At 35.9% G+C, this 23641-nt stretch overlaps 1 protein-coding gene across 1 annotated transcript; it reads right to left on the minus strand.

Annotated features, from left to right (window-relative positions):
• Positions 1–213: 213 nt before the first annotated feature.
• Positions 214–23144, minus strand: LOC134840352 (rabankyrin-5-like). Its single transcript, XM_063856119.1, has 15 exons — positions 22876–23144; positions 20621–20904; positions 19814–20062; positions 19128–19277; positions 17804–18038; positions 16372–16738; positions 15520–15958; positions 12881–13773; positions 12246–12512; positions 11300–11486; positions 8425–8643; positions 6664–6807; positions 3660–3797; positions 1994–2198; positions 214–869 (listed from the first exon to the last, which is right to left on the minus strand). Exons 1-15 carry the CDS (start codon positions 23028–23030, stop codon positions 659–661), a joined length of 4143 nt encoding a protein of 1380 aa, XP_063712189.1. The 5' UTR covers positions 23031–23144; the 3' UTR covers positions 214–658.
• Positions 23145–23641: the final 497 nt, after the last annotated feature.

A 23641-nucleotide genomic window follows, 5' to 3' on the forward strand; every position in this document is an offset into this window, starting at 1 on the left:
TATTTCTAAGACGGATTAACTCTCCGCTTACGCGTCAATAGCGCGAAATATATCGCGCGTTAATTGTCCCAAATTGGCCAAAATGGCAATGTTTAAGCCCCCATAACTTTACGAAAAATGATCACAGGTGAAATATCTTTTCAAATTTGAGCTCAGGACAACAATACCTTTCGAATGATATAAAAAAAATTCCGTCAAAAATGGCTAGTTAAAAAGTCGAAATTTGTCTGAAGAAAAAAAACCCACCCCGAGCACAAATATTCCGTTACTTTCGTATCGAAAGTCGGAACAATAACATATAACTTGATTCGATTAAACGGAGAGTCGTCGGCTTGATAAATCAGGAGAAATAAATATATATATATATATATACAACATCGAAACAACGTTTCTAAAACTAACAAATTTTCACAATTGTCGCAATTTAAGCCAACTTCACAGTCAACATACATCAGTCGATTCTCAATGAACTACAGTCATTTTCATCGCAGTTCAATCACGAGTCCTTACGGTTGATATTGTTGCTTAACAAATCATAGATTTTCAGGTGATTCCACACTCGGTGTCACAGATTATTCATTAACTTCAAGCATCAAACCGTCCAAAAAAACAAGTTCTGAACAAGTTCGTATAGAGAGAAACTGCATGTTGGTTGCTGTTAGATGGCGCCTCCCATGCGTATGACGTGGTAGCAGTGTTTACACACTCGCACGTTCTTGTCTAGGTGGAATTTTGGGATGGGCGACATCTGTTGTGAGCAGGGGGCACATAGTTCTCTGCCACAGTGTCTGCAGTGGTGTCTTCTGAAGGTCACTGTGAATTTGGCCACACACTCCATACACACGTCTGACTCACTCCACTTCGGTTCACTAAAGTTCAAACATAAGTACTCAATTTATTATTTTCGCTTCACGTTTTGTCTATTGATGAAGCGCGCAATTTTCGGTTACTACTTTGATTTATCAACTATACATTCGAAAAATGTACTCTAAATTTTGTTCCACATTTTTGGGCCGTTGACAAATATCAACAAAACTCTAAGCCAATGAGAAAACCAGATCAGTATCATATAGTCAAATCGGAAAACAGTACATTTTAAAGCATTAAATATTTTCTAGAGAGAAACTGCATGTTGGTTGCTGTTAGATGGCGCTCCACATGCGTATGACGAGGTAGCAGTATTTACAAACTTGCACGTTCTTGTCTAGGTAGAATTTTGGGATGGGCGACATCAGTTAGTTTTAAAGCATTCAAAGCAATGATTTTTCTTAATTTCGAGTCTTGCATCGAAAGTTCAACACCTATTACGTCAACTTTTCCAGTCTAATATGATTATAAAAATCACTATTTATCTTAAATTTACGTCTGCATCGGATGTTTACCACCCAATTAAGACAAAACTTTCAACGACTAAAATTACGAAAAAATTTGAAAGTTCAACACGAATTACCACAAAAATTTTCAACGACGAACACAACAACAAAATTCAGGTACAAAAAAAAATAAAATTTTCTTTTTTTACAACTTGCATCTTTTTTTACAACTTGAACTCAAGAAAACTGAAATAGCAAAAAATTTTCAAAGCAGTGCTTGGTCGAACCACTGACCTTCGTCTTTATAAGCATGTGCGTTACCTCTTCGCCACGTGGGAAAACTAACGTCTGACGTGTGATTTAATATGAACCAAAGGTAAAATGATTCAAGTGATTCTGTTTAACTAGTTGTTAACCCGAAAAAAGTCTTCATTCCGGTTTGATAGCGCTTGCTAAATCGCAAGCGTAAATAGTTGAAATGAATCTTGAGACATCATTCAAACTCAATTACCGGACCCGAAATTGAGTAAAAAACTGAAAGTAATTGCCTCCGAAAGTCAAAAACTTTGACAGAAATTAAAATTAATTTGTTAAAAGAAGCAGGAGCGAATCTAGTTTTTTTCGATTATGTCAAACTTTTCCAACAAATCAAGACTAACAAAAACTATAGAGTCGTGTACCTGCTGACAAGTTTGAGCAGCCCGTGTAATAGATCAGTAGTGGGTGCAGGATATGTGAATATACTGAGTGCCTGTTTGTTCACAGTTCCCAATGTCACCCCCCTGGTCACCAGAGCACGACACAGTTGGGAGTGACCGTTGATGTAAGCGAGGAGTAACATCGTATTTCCCTCTGAGTCTTCGTCGTTCAGCGAAATTGTATTACCTGGAAAAAAAATTATTACTCAATTTTTATTCTAATTAACTTTAAATTAGGACGTATGAGCTCTTAACTTGAAAGCAATTGACCCTAATTCTGGGCAGTGTCAAGATATCAAAATTTCTTAACAACCTTCCTGATAAACCAAAAAATTACATACACACACTCTCTATAATCTTCTCGAAAAAATACAAACATCATCCACAGATAGTTGGAAAAATGTCAATGAACTCAAGAAAACCGAAATAGCAAAAAATTTTCAGAGCAGTGCTTGGTCGAACCACTGACCTTCGTCTTTATAAGCATGTGCGTTACCTCTTCGCCACGTGGGAAAACTAACGTCTGACGTGTGATTTAATATGAACCAAAGGTAAAATGATTCAAGTGATTCTGTTTAACTAGTTGTTAACCCGAAAAAAGTCTTCATTCCGGTTTGATAGCGCTTGCTAAATCGCAAGCGTAAATAGTTGAAATGAATCTTGAGACATCATTCAAACTCAATTACCGGACCCGAAATTGAGTAAAAAAATGAAAGTAATTGCCTCCGAAAGTCAAAAACTTTGACAGAAATCAAAAATTAATTTGTTAAAAGAAGCAGGAGCTAATCTAGTTTTTTTTCGAAAGGCTGAGCGGATTTTCAAAAATAGTTCTTCAAATATTTGGTTGAACTTTTTTGGTCGACCAATTTGACTTTTCAAACTCTCCTGAAAAATTGGAAAGAACAGCTTGCCAAAAATTTTTGCGCCGCAGTTGAGTTCGCAAAAACAGGCCAAAAGGTCCGATTTAGGCTGTTTTTCAAAATTTGATGCGTTTTTTGCAACCTAATCTTATTTGAAATGCGCCTTTAGAAAAAATTTAGGATTGGTCGAACAGATGGATGTGGCAGCAGTTAGGAATTTCTCTAATCTTCAATTCATAAAAAATCATAGCCATGGTAGCCATCTTCGAAATATGAGACAATTACGAATCTGCATCTAAGTTTCATGAAAACATTTCAGTAAACATTTACCATTACGTGTTGACGAAACTACTGCAAATATCATATTGTTGGTAATCAAAAAACTTTTTTTCGTGATTTTCAATAGTTAGGTAAACATATAAACTATCATGTGATCACTCAAAGTCAAATTAGCAGTCTCTGAAAAAAAACGACTATTTTTCCTTCCTTCATGGCAGGTTTTCAATTTCTATGATAGTTTTTTCGCGCTATTATAGCTTTAAACAAGTACAAAATTTAGACAACTTTTTGAAGCTAGAAGGGGATGGGAAACGGGAAAATGACCAGTTTTTTAGAGAGCATCAAAAAACCACATTAGTGAGGAGCGCATTTCGGTTTTAAGTTTTTTCATTACAACCCCCCTCCCATAATAGACAGTGAAGACAAAACTTTTTCTTAATAGCTAGCTTAATAGGCTGGGGGGGGGGGAATTGAAAATAAGCCCGGCATATTTTATCACAGCACAATACCTGCGGCGTTGAGTAGTAGTGGGAATATGGACATTACAGAAGTGGAGTCTGCTTTTGAGGAACAAGCGGCCAAAGTATGCAGCACATTGCGTCCACGAGCATTCTTCAGTCTCAAGTCAATCTTGTTCTTGCTCAGTTCTGAATAAAGAACCCGAATTTTACAGAATCCGCAGTATATAAACAATGCTTCTTCGCTTAAACTAAGCTAGTAAAAATAAGCACTTTTTTTGCTGAGAATTGAAGTTTAACCTGCAATGTTCACATCGTCCAATTGTTACAAAAAAAGTGGCATGCGGAACAATTACAATAAAATTGATGTTTTTAGACGAGGGGAGCGGGGGGGTTAAATGTATAAGCCATGAGCTCGTATCCATGTGCCGAGACATCTCTTAGAATCGTCCTTTTTAAATTTTCACACAGAGGCAAACACTAGCAAGAAAACGACAAAAGCAGCTCTATCAAAAGTAATAAGAAAAAGTACAAATAAACCTCAAATTAGTAAAACTTTGCTATGATTCGGCTTCGTACCTGCGACCTCGAAATTAAGAGTCTCACGCCCTTCTCTGACCGTCAAACATTAGCTACATACAAAGCAAAGAACAGATGCTATCAAATTTCAATACTAAAGATCGTGATGAAGGGGCACTTTTATTTGCGAATTAAGTTGGAAAACATAGCCAATCGAAGATTGGAAAAGAGTAATGAACGCAAGTAAGCACAAAAAAACACTGAACTTGATTTTAAAAAAGCTAAACTTTCGAATATCAAAGAAAAAAAATAGATGCGCTTCAAGCTCTTTGAATTTCTAGAACGACTAATGATTGGCGCTTTTTTGATAACATTAACCCAAATTGAGAAAACGGGATCAACAGGTTAAAGTTTTTATTCCGCTGGAAATCTAAACATAGCCAACTGAAAGTTGGAAAAGAGTATTGAACGCAAGGAAACTAAAAAAACGACTTGTTTTTTTTTCGAAAAACTTAACTGTTGAATTTCGAAGAAAAATAGATGGCCTTAAAGCTTTTCATTTGTAGAACAATTTATGAAGGACACTTTTGTGTTAAAATTAACCCAATTTGAGAAAACTGGATCAATCGGTAAAACTTTTCTTTCGCTGGGAAATCTAATAATTAATTTCCATTTTCGAAAAAAAAAAGACGATCACGTTTTTCATGACCTTAAAAATTTTGCTGTTCGACAGCGCAGTTTGCCTTCCTATTAATAAAAGAAATGCACTGAACTTGAAAAGAAATCACAAGTCAAACCGCGAAAAATCAAAATTGAGCGTCAACAAATTTTAAGACTTTTTCCTGAAAAAAAAACAAAAAAAATCTGCAAGACTTATATAAAATTACTAAACGTTCATTAAATTCCACTTCCAAAACTATATATTTTTCACGTTTTTTGCGCCATTTCCAAGTTCGTAGTTGGAAAGTGCTATCTACGTCACTTTCAGCAGATAAATTTCAATTGAACTCAAAAAGTGCATACATACCTAAGTGCATTCATAAAAGCAGCCAGATGTATGAATGCACATCTGTAGTTATAAGAGACTTTTATGCACATTTTAGGACTTTTTCCTAAAAAAAAAACAAAAGGAAAATCAGCAAGACCTATATAAGAGTCTTGACTGCGTTCATTAGTCTTTAAAAAAAGAGAGTCATACTAATACACTACGCTAGCTAGTGTAAATATCCATGAAGCAAAACAAATCAGATCCTGGAGCTGAAAAAAGTTCAACATCATCACAGAGATCAATCAACAAATTAAAGATATTTATCCATTTATTGAAACAATAGAGGATATGCTTTAATTTAGATGGCGCTAAGGCTTATCTTGGACTGCTTTAGCTTATCATTAGGTCTCATCTCTACTGCAAGAATTTAATTAACTTAATTCAAGTCCAAATGACGATTTCTAATCTCTTCCACACCCCCCCTAAACTTCCTGTGTATTATTGCCAAATCTCATTTTTAAAGATATAATCCGTGATATAATCCAATAGTACGCCTGCATATCTCAAAACTTCCATCATCGTCGCTAAAAGCAACTCCTAAACCAGAAAAGAAGACAAAGAGTCAGGAAGATACCCGATTTTTTGTCAGCGACTTATATGCAAACATTATCCCCATATCTCTACGCAGGGGCGGATCTAGGATTTTCTCGACGGTGGGGGGGATTTTCAAAAAATGTTCGAAAATTTAGGTCGACCAAAATGATAATCCGAGCTCTCCCAAAGCAGTAAAAAGAACCTGTTTTGGCCAAAATTTGTGCACAGCAGGCAAAATTTTGAAGTGCATTTTTAGGCACTTTTTCGAAAATTTTTACCAAAAAAAGCGTTTTTTCGGCGCGCGCTCCCCTCTAAAAATTAGTATGTGTTGGGGCCAAAGGTGCCTTTAGAAAAAATTTAGGCCCGTCAGCCAAAAATGGATATCCTAAATTAGTACAAAGGGGGACTCTTTGGGTCGAATCCCTGGGGGGGGGGCTCCCCCCCCTAAATCCGCCCCTGACTCTAAGTCACATTCATACGAAACTTTTAGTCAATTGAAATGGACCCAGGTTTTGAATGAGAAAACGACAACGCGTAAATCGAATTGCTTATAAATCAGGAATAAGTTTTCAACATGTGTTACAACTTTCCTTTATAGAAAAGCTAATCAAATACGGTGAAGATAGATTTGAAACACAATGAGGTCAACCATTAACTTTAATTCTTATTTCACAAATTATACTTTTTGTATGAAATTACTTGAAATTTATTGCTTGCTGAAAGAATCATCTTCCCTATCAGATTTGAAAATTTGACTGATTTCTGAAAACCTTTGCTTTGAGCTTCGCTGAGAGACCGTTTAAAAAGTTAGAGAGCTGGAGGTCAAATATAAACCGTTAAAAAGTTAGAGAGCTGGAGGAAAATTGAGCGTTAACAAACTTACATAAATTTTCTGGATACTATTTTCCAACTAAGTTTTGAAAATTGCATGCAGAATGAAAAAAATCAACTAGCCGAGTATGCGTTTAATAGTGTAGACGTGTCTGCTTTTTACTGCCAAATGCAGTGGTGTATTTCCTTCTGCATCTTGGATATTCACATCAGCGCCTCCGTTTTCCAGCAGAATAGCACACAACTCATGACTTCCCCTATCGGCCGCTTAAACATGGACATAGTTTAAAAACTTACATCGCCCAAATTTACAAACTTATAGAGAGTACAAAGAGTTGCGATACAACAGTATCATAAAAAAATCAAAAAAAAAATAACAAAAAATGCTGAAAAAAACTAGGTGAACCAACATTAATTTGATAAAAGACACCTAGGGCTCAACTAAAGCTGGAGGTACGCATATGATATGCTTTTGAATTTGTTGTACTGATGCGGGACGAAATGCGTAATTTCAAAAACTGGACTTTGCCCCACAACCTTAGTTGTTTCTCTACTAAAATAAGTGAGGAAAGCGAAAATTTTTGAGATTTTGGAATGTTCTTCAAAACCTTCTTTAAAAGTTCTCTAACAAAAAAAATAGGAAGTAGCCGCTTCTGCAGAAAAAATTCTCGCAACCGCTTCGTTCAGTTGAAATTTTCATCTCAGATTTGATAGGGTAGTTTCAAAGAAAAATTAGAAAAACGATAAAATTCAAAAACATGACTTTCCGATAGCGTTAACTTTTTTCTGCTAGAAGCAGTTTGTGGCCGGTAAAGTAGAGAAGAATCCCAAAATCGAATTTCTCGTTTGAACACTCAACCTGAGAATAAGCACGACAATTTTTGAGTGGATTAAAAAACTTCTGAAAAACGGTCCAATTTTTTAAACTTTCACTTGTTTAAATGCCATAACTTTTTTCTGAAAGAAACTTGGCGTAGCAAAACAGGAAGGTTAATTTCCAACAACCTGTTGGGTCGATTAAACCTATGATATTAGATTTGGCAGGATATTTATCAAAAAAAGTCCAAAAAACGGTCAAGAAATAAGAAAGTGACATTTCTGAGCTTTTTGTTATAAAAAACAGTTGGGCGTAGCCGCTTATGCAAAAGAAATTCAGCCTAGGTTTGGATGGCCATATTTTTTTGAGTCGAAAAAATTGGGCGTAGCCGCGTATGCAAAGGAGCTTCCCAAAACCCGTTCTTTGGATTGAAACCAAAATCTCAGACACGAGACTGATTTTTGGTTAAATTCATAAAATTTACAAAAAAAAAACGCTCAAAGAATTGACTTTTCCGAGGACGATAAATTTTTAAGAAACAAAAAACCGTTATTCCCATTGAACCCAAAACCTCAGGTTTGGGAGGTTATTTCTTGAGAAAAATTTTAAAATTTTAGAAAACGGTTTAAAAAAAATCAAAAACTTTCGGAGGGCTACTATAATTTTATGAGTTAAAAGTTTGAGTACAATCGCTAATCGACGGGCGCTCTCAGATTTGTTAGGTTAGTTTTTGAGAAAAGATCGGTGAAATATTTACCCCACAGACCTTTTCGAAGGGCAAAAAATATTAAAATTTTCCAGAGCGTCTCAAAAAAAAATAAAAACACCCCTACACTTTCATAATAACTGTTTTTTATCAAACAAGAAATCTAGGCAAACAAGCCAAGCAAAAAATTACAAAGCTTACGAAGCTGATAACAAGGCCGACTATCTTTGAGAAGACACCAGTTGTGCCGAAAAAAACTGATTGTATATAAAAATAAACTTTAAAAAGTTTCAAGCCCTAGAAATAGAAAAAACTAATAGAAGCTAAACACTGAAAAATAAAGAAAATTGAAGAAAAATACCCAAATGCAGTGCTGTTTGAACAACTCTTGTGACCGCGTTTACATTGGCGCCCGCGAGAATCAGATTTCGCATGATCATCTGAAGTGAGTCGTTGTTCGGTTGGGCGGAGAGAGCAGCCACATGTAGAGGCGTCATGTCTGACTTGTCTTGCATTCTTACGTTCACGTTGGCTCTACAGGTCAGCAGAAAGAGGACAGACTGAAGGTCAACTGATTGTGCTGAAACAAAACCAATTAAGTACCTCTTCAAATACCCCTATAACAATAGAGAGAAAGCCGTTAACAAGTACCATATTTCCAAACTTTAAACATTGAATTGATAGGGGTGGCTATTCATTAATAGGTACCATAGGGGTGGGGGAATGATAAAGAGATGCAAAATAAACACGGAGGCGAGGCTTCGCTTCGGAAACACTAGCGAGAAAACGACAAAAAGCAGCTCTATAAAGTGCCTTAAGAAAAAGTAGAAATAAGCCTCGAATTAGTAATATTTCGGCTTAGTCTTTCATCTCCGACCGATCGCTACCCAGAGATTGTGAGTCTGACGCACTAACAACAACGCTAAATAAATCACAAACACTGGCCACAAATAAAGCAGAGAAGAGATGCTATGAAATTTCCAATGCTACAGATCGTGATTATAGCACAAGTGCCACAAATAAGTGAACACTTTTAATGAGCACTTTTATGTGAAGGTTCGTACTGATACACTAAGCTGCTGGCTAGTGTAAGCACCGGAAAGATAAGGGCTTTCCGCCGTGGAGCGTGGTTTTAGATATGAACAATTGAAAGCCTTTTTTTTTTGATTTTTTCTTAAATCAGTTTGGACAGATTATTCGATACAAAAAACGGTATACAATTAGACACGGAAACTTTACAAACACAAGCAAAAATACGGAAACAGTAGCTCTCAAAAGGCAAAGAAAAGATAAGGACAAAACAGACAAAAAAAGTCTTGTAAAATAAACTTTTCACTACTTGTGCCAAATTTGAATTGAAAACCTGAGAATACGAGTCTCTCGTCTTCACATCTGAGCCATAGCCGCTTAAAAAGGCAGAAACCAAAAAGGCCGATAGAACAGATGCTTTTAAATGGCTATGCTATGCAGCAAAAGTTCCACCATATGGGCAGTTTTATTTGCGAGTTTTCTTAGTAAAAAAGATAGATTCGTAATAAATTTATGAGATAGCAAAAACTGTTACTACCAAGTACAGCAATTGCAGAGTAAGTATCACGGATTGTGCCGACTATATTTATCGTAGCAGAACAAAATGAAAACAAAAAACAAATATCATAAAAAAAATTATTAGAAGGCGAAATAAAACTTCACGTCATCAACTTCTCGATTCGATATTGTGAAATCATAAAAGTTGAAACCTATGCATACCCTCGCAAAGACATACAAGGATAAAATCAGTTTGAAAAAATAGATAAAACATAGAAAAAAAACTAACATGAAAATTTTAACTAACATAATTTTTTGGGCCTTTTATTCAAAACATAAAACATAGCCGATCGAATATTGGTAAAAAGTAATGAAGGTTAGTAAACATAAAAACACTGACTTTGTTGGAAAAAAAACTTTCGAATTTCAAAAAAAAATCCCTTTAAGCTCTTTGAATTTAGAACAATTTATGATTGGCGCTTTTTTGATAACATAGCCCCAACCAGAGAAAACTGGATCAATAGGTTAAGTTTTTATTCCGCTGGAAATCTAAAAATTAAATTCCATTTTCGAAACAAGAAATCGTTCACGTTTTTTGCGCTATTTCTACGTTCGTATTTTGAGAGAGCTATTTACGTCACCTTCGGCAGATGAATTTCAATTGAACTCAAAAAGCGTACATATATCTATGTGCATTCATCAATGCATCAATAAGTATGAATGCACATCTGTAGTTATTAGAGACTTTTATGCACATTTTAGGACTTTTTCCTGGAAAAAAAGTCGGCAAGACCTATATAAGAGTCTTCATTACGTTCATTACTCTTAAAAAAACCTCGGCAACCAAAAACGAGACAACATCCGCAAAGCCAACAAAATTTGAAAACCCTTTTTTAAACATCTAATTTAATAGACATATTATAACGCGGTAAATGAGATCATGACACGGTTAGTATCACATGTAGTAAAACTAGGATTTTCTTCGCCTTCAAATTTAAACAAATTTTTAACCGCGGAAAACCGTCTAGTAACTTAAAAAAACATTTGGTTGCAAAATTCGCACGGTTTAGGAAATTACACGACAAGCAAATTAGACAATCCGAATTTGATTAAATTTAGAAAATAACCAACTTCCAATTGTTTAAAAATAAATAAATTTGTTTACTGACTTAAAGAAACTTTTGGTTGAGGAAACACTGATTGTTCAACAGCAAATCAGGTTGCTAATGTCACAATTATATAATCTATGCATTTCAAAAGTACTATACTTTTTCAATTGAGTGTTTCATATCAACAATTTTGATCAGTTCTGTGATAAAAACACTCTTTTTGTTTTGTGTAACTTCATTCTAAACAAAAAATTGTGTTGGCCCAGTTCTCATCGTCTAAACTCACAAAGAACATTCGTCTAATTTCAGTCACTTTACGATCTTCTGATTTGATTGTCGTCTCATTTCCTAGGTCCAAAATTCACATATGCTTAGCTAATAAATCATTTCCTCATAGAGGGGAAGATTCGTTACTATGTACCATGGGAAGCAGGAGTGGGAAGGGGAGTGGAGGGGAGGGTAGGGTATAGTTGATGAGATCCGCTAAAGGCCCCAAAAATACATGGAAGGGAAGATGAGGGGAGTGTCGGGGAGGGGATGGTAGGGGAAGAGATCTGCTAAAGGCCCCCATGAAAATATATGGGAAAGAAGAGACTGTACCAGCTAAGTGTAGGAGACTCCTGCCTCTGTTGTCCAGATGTTCCACGGCACTGGGATCCCTCTGCAGAATGAGGTTGGCTGCCCTGTCGTTCTTGTACTTGAGAGTGTATCCGAATGGAGTGGATCCTCGCGCGTCCTTCGCACTCAAGGATACCTCGTGACACGTCATCAATACATCCACACAGTTCTAAACAAGCCAATAACGACATGAAAAAACTGACTCTGCAGACAAGTGTTGAAAAAGTACAATAAACAACTCGTAAAACCAATACAATTGGATATTTTTGACTTTAATTTCATTTTTTACATCAAAAAATATCAACCTTTTTTGAAAACATTGCTTAAAAAAACGGCATTTTCTCTGCTAAAATCAACAGAGAGGCGAAGCTTTGCTTCGCAAACACTGGCAAGAACACGACAAAAAACAGTTCTATAAAGGGGTGCAATAAGTAAAAGTAGAAATAAGCCTCGAATTAGTAAAAAGTCGGCTGTCTCGGATTCGCTCTGCGACCTAGAGATTATGAGTCTCCCGCACTACCCACTCAGCCACGGACACTAGCGACAGATAAAGCAGAGAACAAATGCTGATCGTGATAATAGCAAAAGTGCCACTAAATAAAAGAACACTTTTATTTGCGGGTCAAAACAAAAAAGGAGGTTCGCACTAATACGCTAACGTTCGCAAGCTTGCTAATGTAAACATAACCAACAGAGTTGGAAAAAAGAGTCATAAACGAAAGGAAACGGAAAAAAATACTGACTTGTTTTTTGAAAAAATCCTAACTTTTGAACATCAACGAAAAAAAGACGGCCTTAAAGCTGTTCACGTTTCTAGAAAAAAATATGATTTACATTTTTTCGATAAAATAACCCAATTTGAGAAAACTGAATCAATGAGTGCTATTTGTATAGATAAGTAATAGGAACTACAAAAGATAGTCCATACAGAGTTCTCGGATTCGATCGCAATATGCAGACAAGTCTTCTTCTCCGAGTTCTTGCTGTTGACTTTGAATCCGTGTTCCAACAAGGCCAGAAGGACTCCAGCCAGACCTAGTCTGGCAGCCAGGTGTCCAGGGGTGTCCTGTCGATCCAGATCCTGTTTCGCTCGTTCATTCAGGTTACACCCTGGAGCCGATTCCTGGTAGACTGCTTCCAGATCCACGTTGCCGCAACAGCGCACAAGGAAACAAGCCACCGCTTCATTCTTTTCCTAAATTTTACAAATAAATTCTAATTTAATGAGTAAAAATAACATCAATAAATGACAAAAATTGTTGACTCGTTGAAGACTGACGTTGAAATGCATCGTAAAGCGTTGCAATTTCTTTGAAGCTAAGAATTTTGAACCTTCTCCGATTTATAAAATAAAATCAATTTAATTACAAGTTCTTAGTTTCTTACATTGATATTTTTTTTTTACAATTTACAATAAAATAGGTGTCTAACATTTCAAATGATATGTTTATACTTTTTGATGTCAAATTCGACTATTTAGACGTCAATTACATTTGACATCTCAGCTTTTTTAACCAAAATCATATCAACGATCAACTCGCGTAATCCAATATTAGTAATGACCTTTATAGCTCGGTGCAGCATTGTTTGGAAGTATCCATCTCGCGGGGAAATATGCCACCCATTGGCATCACAGCCATGCTTCACTAGAATTGAAGCCACATCTTCCTGCCCTGTTTCCAAAGCTACCCAGAGCGGCAAATTGTTATTCGTATCAGCCTGTGACATATCAGCTCCTCGTATACATAAAGCGTCCACTACTAACGGGAGATGCCGCTTAATTGCTGACATCAAAGGCGAATCACCATTCGCAGATCGGAATGAAAAATCAGCGTTTCGGTCTAATAAAAATAAAGCGCTTGAGCTGTCTTGGTGCATTATAGCTTGTTGAAGTAGACATTCGCCAATTGCATTTCGATCGTTGATATTTGAGCCAGCTTTTAGCAATTCGTCAGCGCAGTTTAAGCCCAGCCAAAGAGATAATGCGAACGGCGTTTGCTCGAAACTATTTTTCTCATCCAAATTTAACTTTTCGGGGTTAGTTCTTTTAAATTCGATCATGAGCCGTACAATGTTTTCATGCTTGTGCCAAATTGCAAGATGAAGGGGAGTTTGATGCGAGGCCTCCGAGGCCAATGATATTGTTGATTCCTCCTCTTCGAAACTTTCGTTTTGGTTAGCCGATGACGGTTTAGTTGAAGTCGTGTCGCCGAATGAGAAATTAGTAATGGCGTTTCCGAGTTGTGAGGAGGATATCACACTCACGTCAGGATCCGAAAAATCATCGTCAGTTACTTCTTCATCAATCCATTCTTCGATTTCTTCAAACTCATCTTCAGGAGGGCTTTCGTTCCTTTCTGATGGCACCGCTTCTTCGAACGGATTTGTAGAGATACTCACATTGTCTGGATCTGCAAAAGGATTTGAGGCCCAGTCTTCGGCGTCTCCGTCATCTTCTGAAAGTGAAACGAAACTTAACCAGGCCTTTTATAGAAGTTATAGGCAGATTGGCCAACCTCTTTTAAAATTCTATGACTGATGGTATGGTACAATTCAACACAAAGGCAGGACTAGATTTCAAGAGAAGGACCTTGATCTGAAAAAATTGGACCCCTGGTTCAGTTTGAAATTTAGAAAAATATCCAGAAGACGATTTTAAAAATTGTTTATGAACTCAAGGAAACCGAAAAAAAAAACTACTTCTGTTTTTGAGAAATCTGGATAACTGGAAAAATTTTCAAACTTGATTCAAAATTGTTATATTTGATCCAAGGATAAGCCTTGATGATCAGGATATAAAATTAATGAAATTAAATTTAATTTGGATGAAAGTAATTTAAAGATCCAAGGAAAGCCTTGATGATCTGTTAAATTTAAATAAGTTTGATTTAAAGAAAAATAAAAAATAGGATAGGATAGGCCTTTATAATTTAAGTTTAAGCTTTAATTTATAATTTTTAGTTAATTAGTTTTTGATGATGTTAGTGGATTTATGATTCGCTGTTATGTTTTAGGTGATGAAGCTGAGATGAAGAGATGATTTATATATTACTAACAATTTGTGTGTTTACTAACTAATTTTTATAATTTTATTTTCAATAAACATTTTTTCCAGATATCTTTTTAAATTTACTGCAGATTTGAAGGGAACGACTATCAGGGTGTTTTTATCAGTCGTTATTGTACAATAATAAGTTTAGAGCCTGTAATTGTCGTTGAAGATTTTTCTTCAAAAATACTATGTTTGCAAATGAAAATCTAAACTCATTGCTAATAAAATTCTAAATACAAAAGTTTGTGTTGGCTTTTGCCGTACGACCATGAATTTTATGGGTAATTTCCTTTGTAGTCGTATATCGTCTCTTTTCCGAGGTCTTTTTCCAATACCGGGTAGTTCTCGTATTGTTCGGAAAAATGGCTCTGATCTATTGAGTCGTAGAGACATTTCAATTAAATTATTGTCGTGTAACATTTTGGAAACGTTTTTTGTCTAAATCTAATCTATTTGGTTAGCTCTTAGCTAATTTGTTTTTAAGGTCTTGTTCGAGACTTTTGGTCGCACCAGATGAGTTTAGATGTGAGGTAAACTCATTCATAGAGTAATTTCAGATAAGGTACACCGTCTGCTCGTCACGCTATCTTATTTTCGGCCGGATAGATTCGTGCAACTTCTTAGTCTAATATCGATCTTAATCTTACATCACTTAGTCTCAATAGATCTAGAGTATACTAGTTTAGTTACGAGTCGGTCTCTTGGAGATAGCAACTAAGTTGTAAGTTAAATTCAAAATGCTTCAAAATGCTCTCGTGCTGAAATTACAAGTAATTTCAGCACTTACAAATGAGTGAGTTGTTAGTTTGATGGAGTGTGATTGGTTAGTCTTTAATTTTTTATAGGGATAAAATATCTAATTTATAACCAATAATAATATATAGTTTGGATCTGGTTCCAACATTGTCATAATACTTGTTTATTATCAAACAGGAATTTGTAATATAAAAGTATGTGTTAATATCCTTAGCATTGGCTGTAATTAAAAGCTGGTTATTGATCAAAAGGAACACATTTTGCCGCAACAATATTTGCGTCGCAACAATATTTGTGACTTAGATTGGAAAAAAAAGATAGTTCCTACTATAACACAAGCTTTGCTGGTGGAATAATTGGTTAAGGAAAACAAGAAACAATTTTTAGAACTTACCGTCAAATGGATTCAACGAACTCTGCTTCTTTAATTCCGGATTCGAGGCTACATTATTGAAGGGAAACGTATCATTTGATTTCTTCTGCTTCAAAACACGCTTCAATACTTTTTTCTTCACTATTTTCTTCTTTTTCAAACTCTTTTCTGAAAATTCAGATGACGGAGAAACTGGAAGAGGTGACGAGACTGAAATTTTGGGCAGTGGCGGGGGCGGTCCTGGTCGGGGCTTCTCTGCCGCAACATATTTAGTGTGTATATTACAATTGGCTCCAATATTAAGCAGTGTGGAAACTAAGTTAGCTAAGTTGTTCATACAAGCGATGTGCAGCACAGAGAGACCATTTGAGTCTTGATGATTGATGTTGCATTTCTGCTGAACAAAGTAAATGGCCGCGTTCTCGTACAGATGTTCGGCCAAGTAGTTTAGGAATGGTACCTGAAATAAAAAAATATTTTGCATTTTGTTCCAGCGTATATTCCTCGTTCAGTATTTATGTAAGCACGATTTCTTGTCACACGTTCAAATTTTTCATTTTTTTTTTCGAATTTTGATACCCAAAAAGGCGCAAAAGCAAAAAACGAACAAAAACTAACTTTACTTGAATGAAATTAAAGTTTCACGGCCAAAATTAAGCTACTGTAATCTATTAAAATAAGCCATTGCGAGTATGCTCACTCGCTTTATTCGCTCGAAACTAGACGAAAAGTCAAAAATTTAAATCCGGTTTTTCTTTTGGAAGCTTCCGAATCACGACTGAAAGGACTTTAATACGATATATCACTCAACCCAGTCCGACTATTATTTATGGTTACTGATTTTACTGATAAGCCCGCGAAAAGTTAACTAACGTTATCGTTAGTGATATTGATGTCAATTTTAGCTCCACGTTTCAATAGCGCCGAACTAAATTTCGGCTCCAAATTAGCTTCGAACTCCCTCTCGTCTTGTTTAACAGCCAACCAGAGCGCATTTTCCCTCTCGTGGTTCATAATGTTCACATCAGTAGTTTTGATTCCCAGCAGTCGTTCGAACACTTTGAAATTTCTATTGTGTATGCTACAATGCAGAGCTGACTGACCCAAACTATTTGTAAGGTTGACATTGACTTGTAAGCTTTCATCATCTGCATTTAAAATTCGATCCAGCAGAGACAATGTTTCGTCTGTGGGCTCCTTCACTGACGCAAAAGCATGCAGAGCCGTGTCTAGAGAATCCCTGAAAAAAAATATATTTCCTGGATGTTGAAGACTAAAAATTTAAAACTCGCGTTCTTTCTCCAAAATTTTAGAGTCAATTAGGCTTGAGCTACTTTGTCAAGGTGAATGACAAGGAGAAGCACTTTGGCTGGTAATTGAACGCGTTTGGCGGTAAAAGAACAATTGTTTCACAACTTAATTTACCTCAAATCAGACGAAAATAAGACTAATGTTGTAATAAATAGTGATTCAATATTCCGCTAATAGGTTTCTCCTAATTGGGTGCCTTGCTTCTGCTTTATTTGCCTTACTGTCTATCACAATTGCCTATTAGGTTCACTGTCTGAATCAGACACGTCTCCTTCTCATTCACCCTATGTCAAATTAGTCCGATTGAGCTTATTGGACTGAAATAATATTTTTCCAGGAAAAAAAAAGAAAAAACTAATCAGTTTCGCTGAAAATATACGATCAGTCCTCTACTCAAAGTACTCAAATCCAAGTGGCGTAGAGGTGTTAACTTATTTAATTCAAGGCCAGTAAACACCTGAAAACGTACCGGTAGGCAAGAGTTCTCCCAAATCCCAACACAGGTCTTATTTCGACCAAATTTTATAATGATTGATTCTGATTGGATGAAATAAACATATGGAAGGAAACTTGAAGCTTAATTGCAAAACATTTTTGCGCATTCAGCATTTTGGGCCGCATAAACAGAAAAGACCCCAAATTTTCTACGCCGCAGGCAATGTTTAGAAAAAAAACAGGTCAAACATTGACCAAAAAATTGCCTTTTCTCGGCGCGCCCTCCCCTTCAAAAATAATTTGTATTGTGGCCGAATGCGACTTCAGAAAAAAATTAGGGTCGGTCAGCCGAAAATGGATGTCTTAAACTAGTACCAAAGGAGAGACCATTTGGGTAGTCAGGGGTCAAATCCCTGATGTGGTGCCCACCCCACCCCACTAAATCCACTTGTGTCGGTAGGTCAATGGTCGCTCAAATTTGTCGGTTTGGTTTCGTAGAACTAAATTTATACTTTAATTGCTCAAAAAAGTTATAATCTTATGATTTTATTAACCAAACCTGGCGGGTTGTGCCACATCAATATCTGTCGCATCCAACAGAAATTGTGCAGGGTAGAACTGCTGCAGTATAATGAAATAGTGCAGTAGAGGTCTGCTAGTTGGAGAATTGGTTATCTCTTCATTTTTAAAGACTGGAATGGCGAATTGGACATTGACATCTGCACCGTGTTCCACTAGAAGACTGGCTACACTGGCTTGGTCGGTATTGAGGGCTATGAATAAAGCTACTTCGCCTGAAAATAAAACTTTATAATACTCAGAAAACATTTTAAAAAACAGCATAGTGAATGGAAAAAAACTACAGAAAAAATTACTTAAAAAAATAACTTGCCAAAAGATGAAAAATTACAGCTACAAAAACTTCATATTTTTATCGGATAAAGTTCATAAACAGCCCTTAAAAATGGAAACAGATATATTTTGCTCTTGAAATTACGCAAAATAAGTTGACCAAGCCGATATAAAAAAAACTGAAACTGTTTGAATATCTAAAAAAACGTAAAAAAGAAAAAACTCGGAAAATGAACCGACAGAAACTAGATCAAAAACCACGCACCCGAAAAAAATGAATATTTTTTTGAAAAGATAATTACAACCTGAAACGGGTTTGAACTAATTACTTCTTAAATATCTACTAGAGGAAAATACTACTTCTCTAGAAGATCCTCTAGAAGTGGAGATCCTGTGGACAAAGTTGTTTACGGGAAAAAAAGTCTAGTACCCGATTGCAATACCCTTGCTTATCGCAATAAACTAATACGCATGAAATTCTGCGTCGCAAATAAGCACTCAATCGACCTATGTTTTTCGGATCAACACTTCATCAAAAACGAAAAGGATGTCAAAAAAAATCGAACAGTTCGATTATTTGAAATTCAGCCTCGTCAATCTTTTTTCCCCAATTACCGCCAAGGAACTACTGAAGTAAAATTCAATCTACGAGAGACAACCATAAATGCGAAAAACCATCACCATCATAAAAAAACAATATCGCAATTCTATTATAAAACACGAAGGTTAGAATCATAAATAGCAGTTATCAGTAGTGAATATTTTTAGTATCTAGAAGTTAATTTTGAATTTTCAATAAAATGAGCATGACCATAATCAGCAAAAACGTCACAGATTTTGTCAAACAAGTTGTTAATCCGAAAAAAATATTATATTCTGATTTGATAACGTTTGCTTCTCGCAAGGGGTTCAGGAAATTCGGCGATCAGAAAACAACGGGAATTAAGACGATAATTTGCGTGCAAATTGCGTGAAATTTGATTAGACTTAAATTGATATTTAGGAAGCGTAAACAGACAAATCTAGTTAACCTGTCTCGTCCGGGGCATTGATTGATGTCGGCAGTTGTTCCGTGTACTCTATGAGATATTTGTACACTATGTCCTCCCGCCTCAGTCTGATGGCCGCGTGCAGAGGCGTTTCACTTCTCTGCTTCAAAATGAAGAACAGGGTGTCTGTGTCTGAAATAATTTCAAACATTCGCATCCAATTCAACACGAGAAGAACATCAATGAAGCAACTTCTGTGTCTCGAGAAATTGAAGAATCACACTACTGTGTGTTTAAATAACAACTGATAAAAATAACCGAGCTTCCAACCATATAGCCAAAAAAAGAATGGCCGGGCAATGTACATGCAGCGCAGAATACTTCGACCATAGTCATTTTTAGCAAACGAAATTGATTCTTTCTATTTTTTGTATTTTATAATATTTTCTATTGTGAAGAGAGTCAAGATAGGAGATTTCAAATTTGGATACGCTAAAAAATTATTAATAACTTCCTATTGCAGCCTTTTAGTTACTTAAGTACATGCTATAGAACTCATTCTATTCGGCAACAGGATAAGTGAACACTTTAAATTGCGACTTGGGCTGTAAAAAAAATGGTCTTTGTACTATGAAATTAGGCTTCGCTTGTGTAAATACAAAACGGTATCTCCTTGAAATTCTACTTTTGACGAGCGCTATCTATGAAGACCGTGTTCTTCAACGTACCAAGGGGTTCGAAGTCGGAATGGGAGAAGTTGTGCCAGTGAGAGAACATGACAGCGGAACAGTGCTGCTTTAGTGTATTTGCACTACTCTGAACTGCCACTTGGTACATCTTGATCACGTTCTCAGTGTGAACAAACGGGGCCAGAGACTGTTCTGTCAGCTGTTTCAGTTCACTCAAGTTGCAGTCACTTGAGACTCGCAACATGTCCATCAGAAACGATTCAGATTTACCAGATAGCTCCAGAGTATCTGAAAATTGAAAAAAAAAGTTGAAATATTTTCAAATGATTTACAACTAATACTTTCAAAGCATAATTTTCTCATGAAAAAAAACTTCCTACCAAAAGAAACGTTTAGACTTGACTTTAAATCTGCATGTTAGGCTTTTTAAATTTATATTGTCCATTTCTTTTCTTCAAAACTTTAACTCGTGTCACAGATTTAAGCATTTTTCATTTAAGTTTAAAAACATTAACTATTTAAGAAGGAAGAAACACAAACAGAATTATATGGTTTTTCAAAAACATAGCTAACAGACAGTTGAAAAAGAGTCAATGAACTCAAGAAAACTAGAGACGTACAACATGATTTAAATTTCTATCTTTATGATTGACAAAACAATTCACAAAACTAACCCAATCCGAGGAAGCACGGTAATTGGTGACTTTTTTATTACGCTGGAAAACCTTGAAATTGAAATCCATTTTCGAAACTAAAAGTCAATCACGTTTCATTCAATCATATTTCGTTCATTGACCCTTGAAGAAACGGATTGAAACTTCCTATAGGTTCAATTAATGCACCAACCTGTGTACATCCATTTAAGCATAGCTGAGCCAATCTCTCTGCTAGTTTCACACATGTTTACAATCCTTGGATCTGAATCCGAGTCTTTTTCTGAAGAAGAGTCTCGCTTGCATTTGAAGCCACGTGCTTCAAGCACAAACGTGTGACACGGTACTGGTCTGTCCGATTCATCTCTGAATGTCATAGACACGTCTGAGAACCTCTCATTGAATAGAAGAGTCCCGATGAAGCGAAGGATATTCACAGGGAAATTATCATCCGAGAGGTTAGTTGCAACCGAACCACTGAAACACATAAAATTTAAAAGGAAATTAGAAAAACTCTCGCTTGCACTCACTAAAACTTAGAAAACGACGATGTTTCTTTGTGTTCAATTCCTATCACTTGACTTTTTTTTGCCGTTTCACCACCCACTTGCAAATTTATATTTTTGTAAATTATACTCAGAACGTCAAATTGTCATCAAATTGGCATGCGGACTGATTAGACTACTCCAAACACCTTTGGTTTTCAATCTCAAGTTTTATTGTTTACCAAGTGGTCTTACAACGTTGTGTTCGTCCGGTCGGAGTGGGGGAGGAAAAAGAGCGTACAACTTTAACGCAAGCATCTGGTAATCTAACTTTAAACGGATCGAGATTTCAGAGAATTTAGAATAGTGGGCTGTTACGCAAAGGTCACAGAATGCTCCGACCGCAAATATTCAAATACCAAAATCTTTTAAAAAAAACGGGAAACATAGGAAAAAAAGAGAAAAACAAATCAAATGATTTTTTTCATGTTTTTTCGCTTAAAGATGTGCTTTTTTTTTAATTGAAGGCCGATTGAATTATTAAACAATCTGTTATATAAAAGGTAAAAATAGCTGATTTTAGAAATTTCGCAGATACATAACCTTTCTCTTATAAAGGAGTAACCGGTTTTGCAGGAAAAAATTCCGCAACTGCTTCTTTCTATTTAATTTTTTCTTAGATTTTGATAGGGTAGTTTTTAAGAAAATCCAAGTTTCTAAAACATGGTCAAAGTTCAAAAACTTGACTTTCCAAAACCAGTTCATTTTTTCAGCAAAAAGCAGGTCGTGGCTGGTAAAGTAGAGAAGACTCCCAAAATCGAGTTGCACGATTGAACACATTGAACGCTTAAACTGTCAAAAAAGTTTAAAAAGCGGTCAAAAATCAAAACTTTCCGAGGGCCATAACTTTTTAGGTTAAGTAAATTGGGTGCATTCACGTATTCAAAGGCGCTTGCTACAACCATTTCTTTGGATTGAACCCAGATCTCAGATAGGGGAGGGTATTTTCCGGTAAAATTTATAAAATTAAAATAAAAAACGCTCAAAAAATTGACTTTTCCGAAGAAGATTTTGTCTAAAAATTGTAAGTGGCCGCTAATGGAGGGAATCTTTTGAAGTCCGTTTTATTCATTGAAGTTAAAGATTCAGATTCAGATTTGTTCGGTTAGTTTTTGAACAAACAAATAATCAAAAAATATTGGTCAAAAAATCCCCCCAGAGATTTCGAAGGCGGACCAGCGGAGTATAATGTAAGCGGTTTTTCTATGGATCCCTTTTTTGAAAATCGATAGAAAAATTTTTGAGAAAAAGTTTTTTTTGCAAAAAACGATAAAAAATTTTCAAAGCGTATCAATAAAAAACAAAAAAACCCAATCCCATACACTTTCAAAACACCTGTTTTTATCAAGCAGGAATTCTAGGCAAACATGTCGAGCAAGATAGTTGAAATTCAAATTGGTAAATGAGCAAAACTTACGAAGCGGAAACAAGGCCGACAATCTTTGAGCAGACACCAGTTGAGCCGAAAAAAAACTATTTAATTAAAAATAACTTCAAAATTTCAAGTCCCCATAAAACTACCAAACAGTAACTAGTTATTACGTACTAGTTACCTGTGCCAGGTTTGCCGGAGATTGAGCTTGACAGCACGTGAGTGGAGAGAGTGCACTTGAATGAAGTCTAGTGATTCAAGTGATTTTGTTAAACTAGTTGTTAACCCGAAAAAAAGTCTATATTCCAGTTTGATAACAATTGCTAGTCGCAAGCGTGAAAAGCGAAACTCCGAAGAAGTAAAAAAGCGAAACTTCAAATTTTTTCCATATCTTCCATTGTTTAACTGACAAATCATTCAGTAGGCGACATATTGACTGATCTATGTCATCTATGTTAGGTTTTTCTTTGATGTATTTAACGGACAATTGTATGAATAATTAGTATGCACAGCACTTGATATCTATCTCACCTGGAATTGTTTGAGCACATCATCAGATGGTGTCTTTTCTGCAGTTCGGCGTGTGAGTTCACCAGTTTGTTGTACTCGGCTGTCAGAAGGTCTAATCTCTTTTGTACCTTCTGCAGTTCCATTTCAGCGTTTAATCTCTGCGGCGACACCGCCATAGCCAAATGGGTCTTTTGTCACGAACAGCAGACACAAAGAACCAATACTTGTTCAAATCTAATTCATATTTGATGCTCTTAATCTCGGTTTGAACACATATTCGACATTCAGCTAAACCTGAAATGTAGTTCATAGCCAACTCAAAGTACAACTGAAGCCACCTATTTGTAACAAAGGCTCACTATTAATTGCTTATTACAAACTTAGGCAACAGCATACCATAGCACTGATTTTGCGAGCGCCAGCAACAAATAAAACGTTTATGATTCTACGGGACTCGAATCACATACCTCTCGGACAAAAGTCCAATTAAAAGAACCAATGAGGCATGGAAAATTCTTCATTCGCATCTGAATTAATAGCAAACTAGCGCTTAAGAACCTCCGGTGCTTAAATTGGTTTTAAGAACGTGAAAATTGCTTATATCAACCAAAAAAAAAGATAATTATCTGAAAAATCCCAACATATTTCCTATTTTCAAACGCATCCACGAATATTCTTTCATCAATTATATACACTTTGAAACAGGGGCGGATCTAGGACTTTCTCGAGGGGGGGGGGATGATTTTCAAAAAATTTTCGAAAAAATTTTCAAGTATTTTGTCGATCT

The sequence above is a fragment of the Symsagittifera roscoffensis genome, chromosome 1 (genome assembly GCF_963678635.1).
Source record: "Symsagittifera roscoffensis chromosome 1, txSymRosc1.1, whole genome shotgun sequence".
NCBI lineage: Eukaryota > Metazoa > Xenacoelomorpha > Acoela > Convolutidae > Symsagittifera > Symsagittifera roscoffensis.

Bases quoted from the DNA above. Each gene is read 5' to 3' on its own strand.
- LOC134840352 (XM_063856119.1), bottom strand. From the start codon at position 23,030: ATGGCGGTGTCGCCGCAGAGATTAAACGCTGAAATGGAACTGCAGAAG. The intron at 20,905-22,875 runs GTGAGATAGATA...TATGTGTTTCAG, and splicing joins ATGTGCTCAAACAATTCCAG to TGGTTCGGTTGCAACTAACC. The intron at 15,959-16,371 runs GTTAGTTAACTT...TTTTTATTTCAG, and splicing joins TCAATATCACTAACGATAAC to GTACCATTCCTAAACTACTT.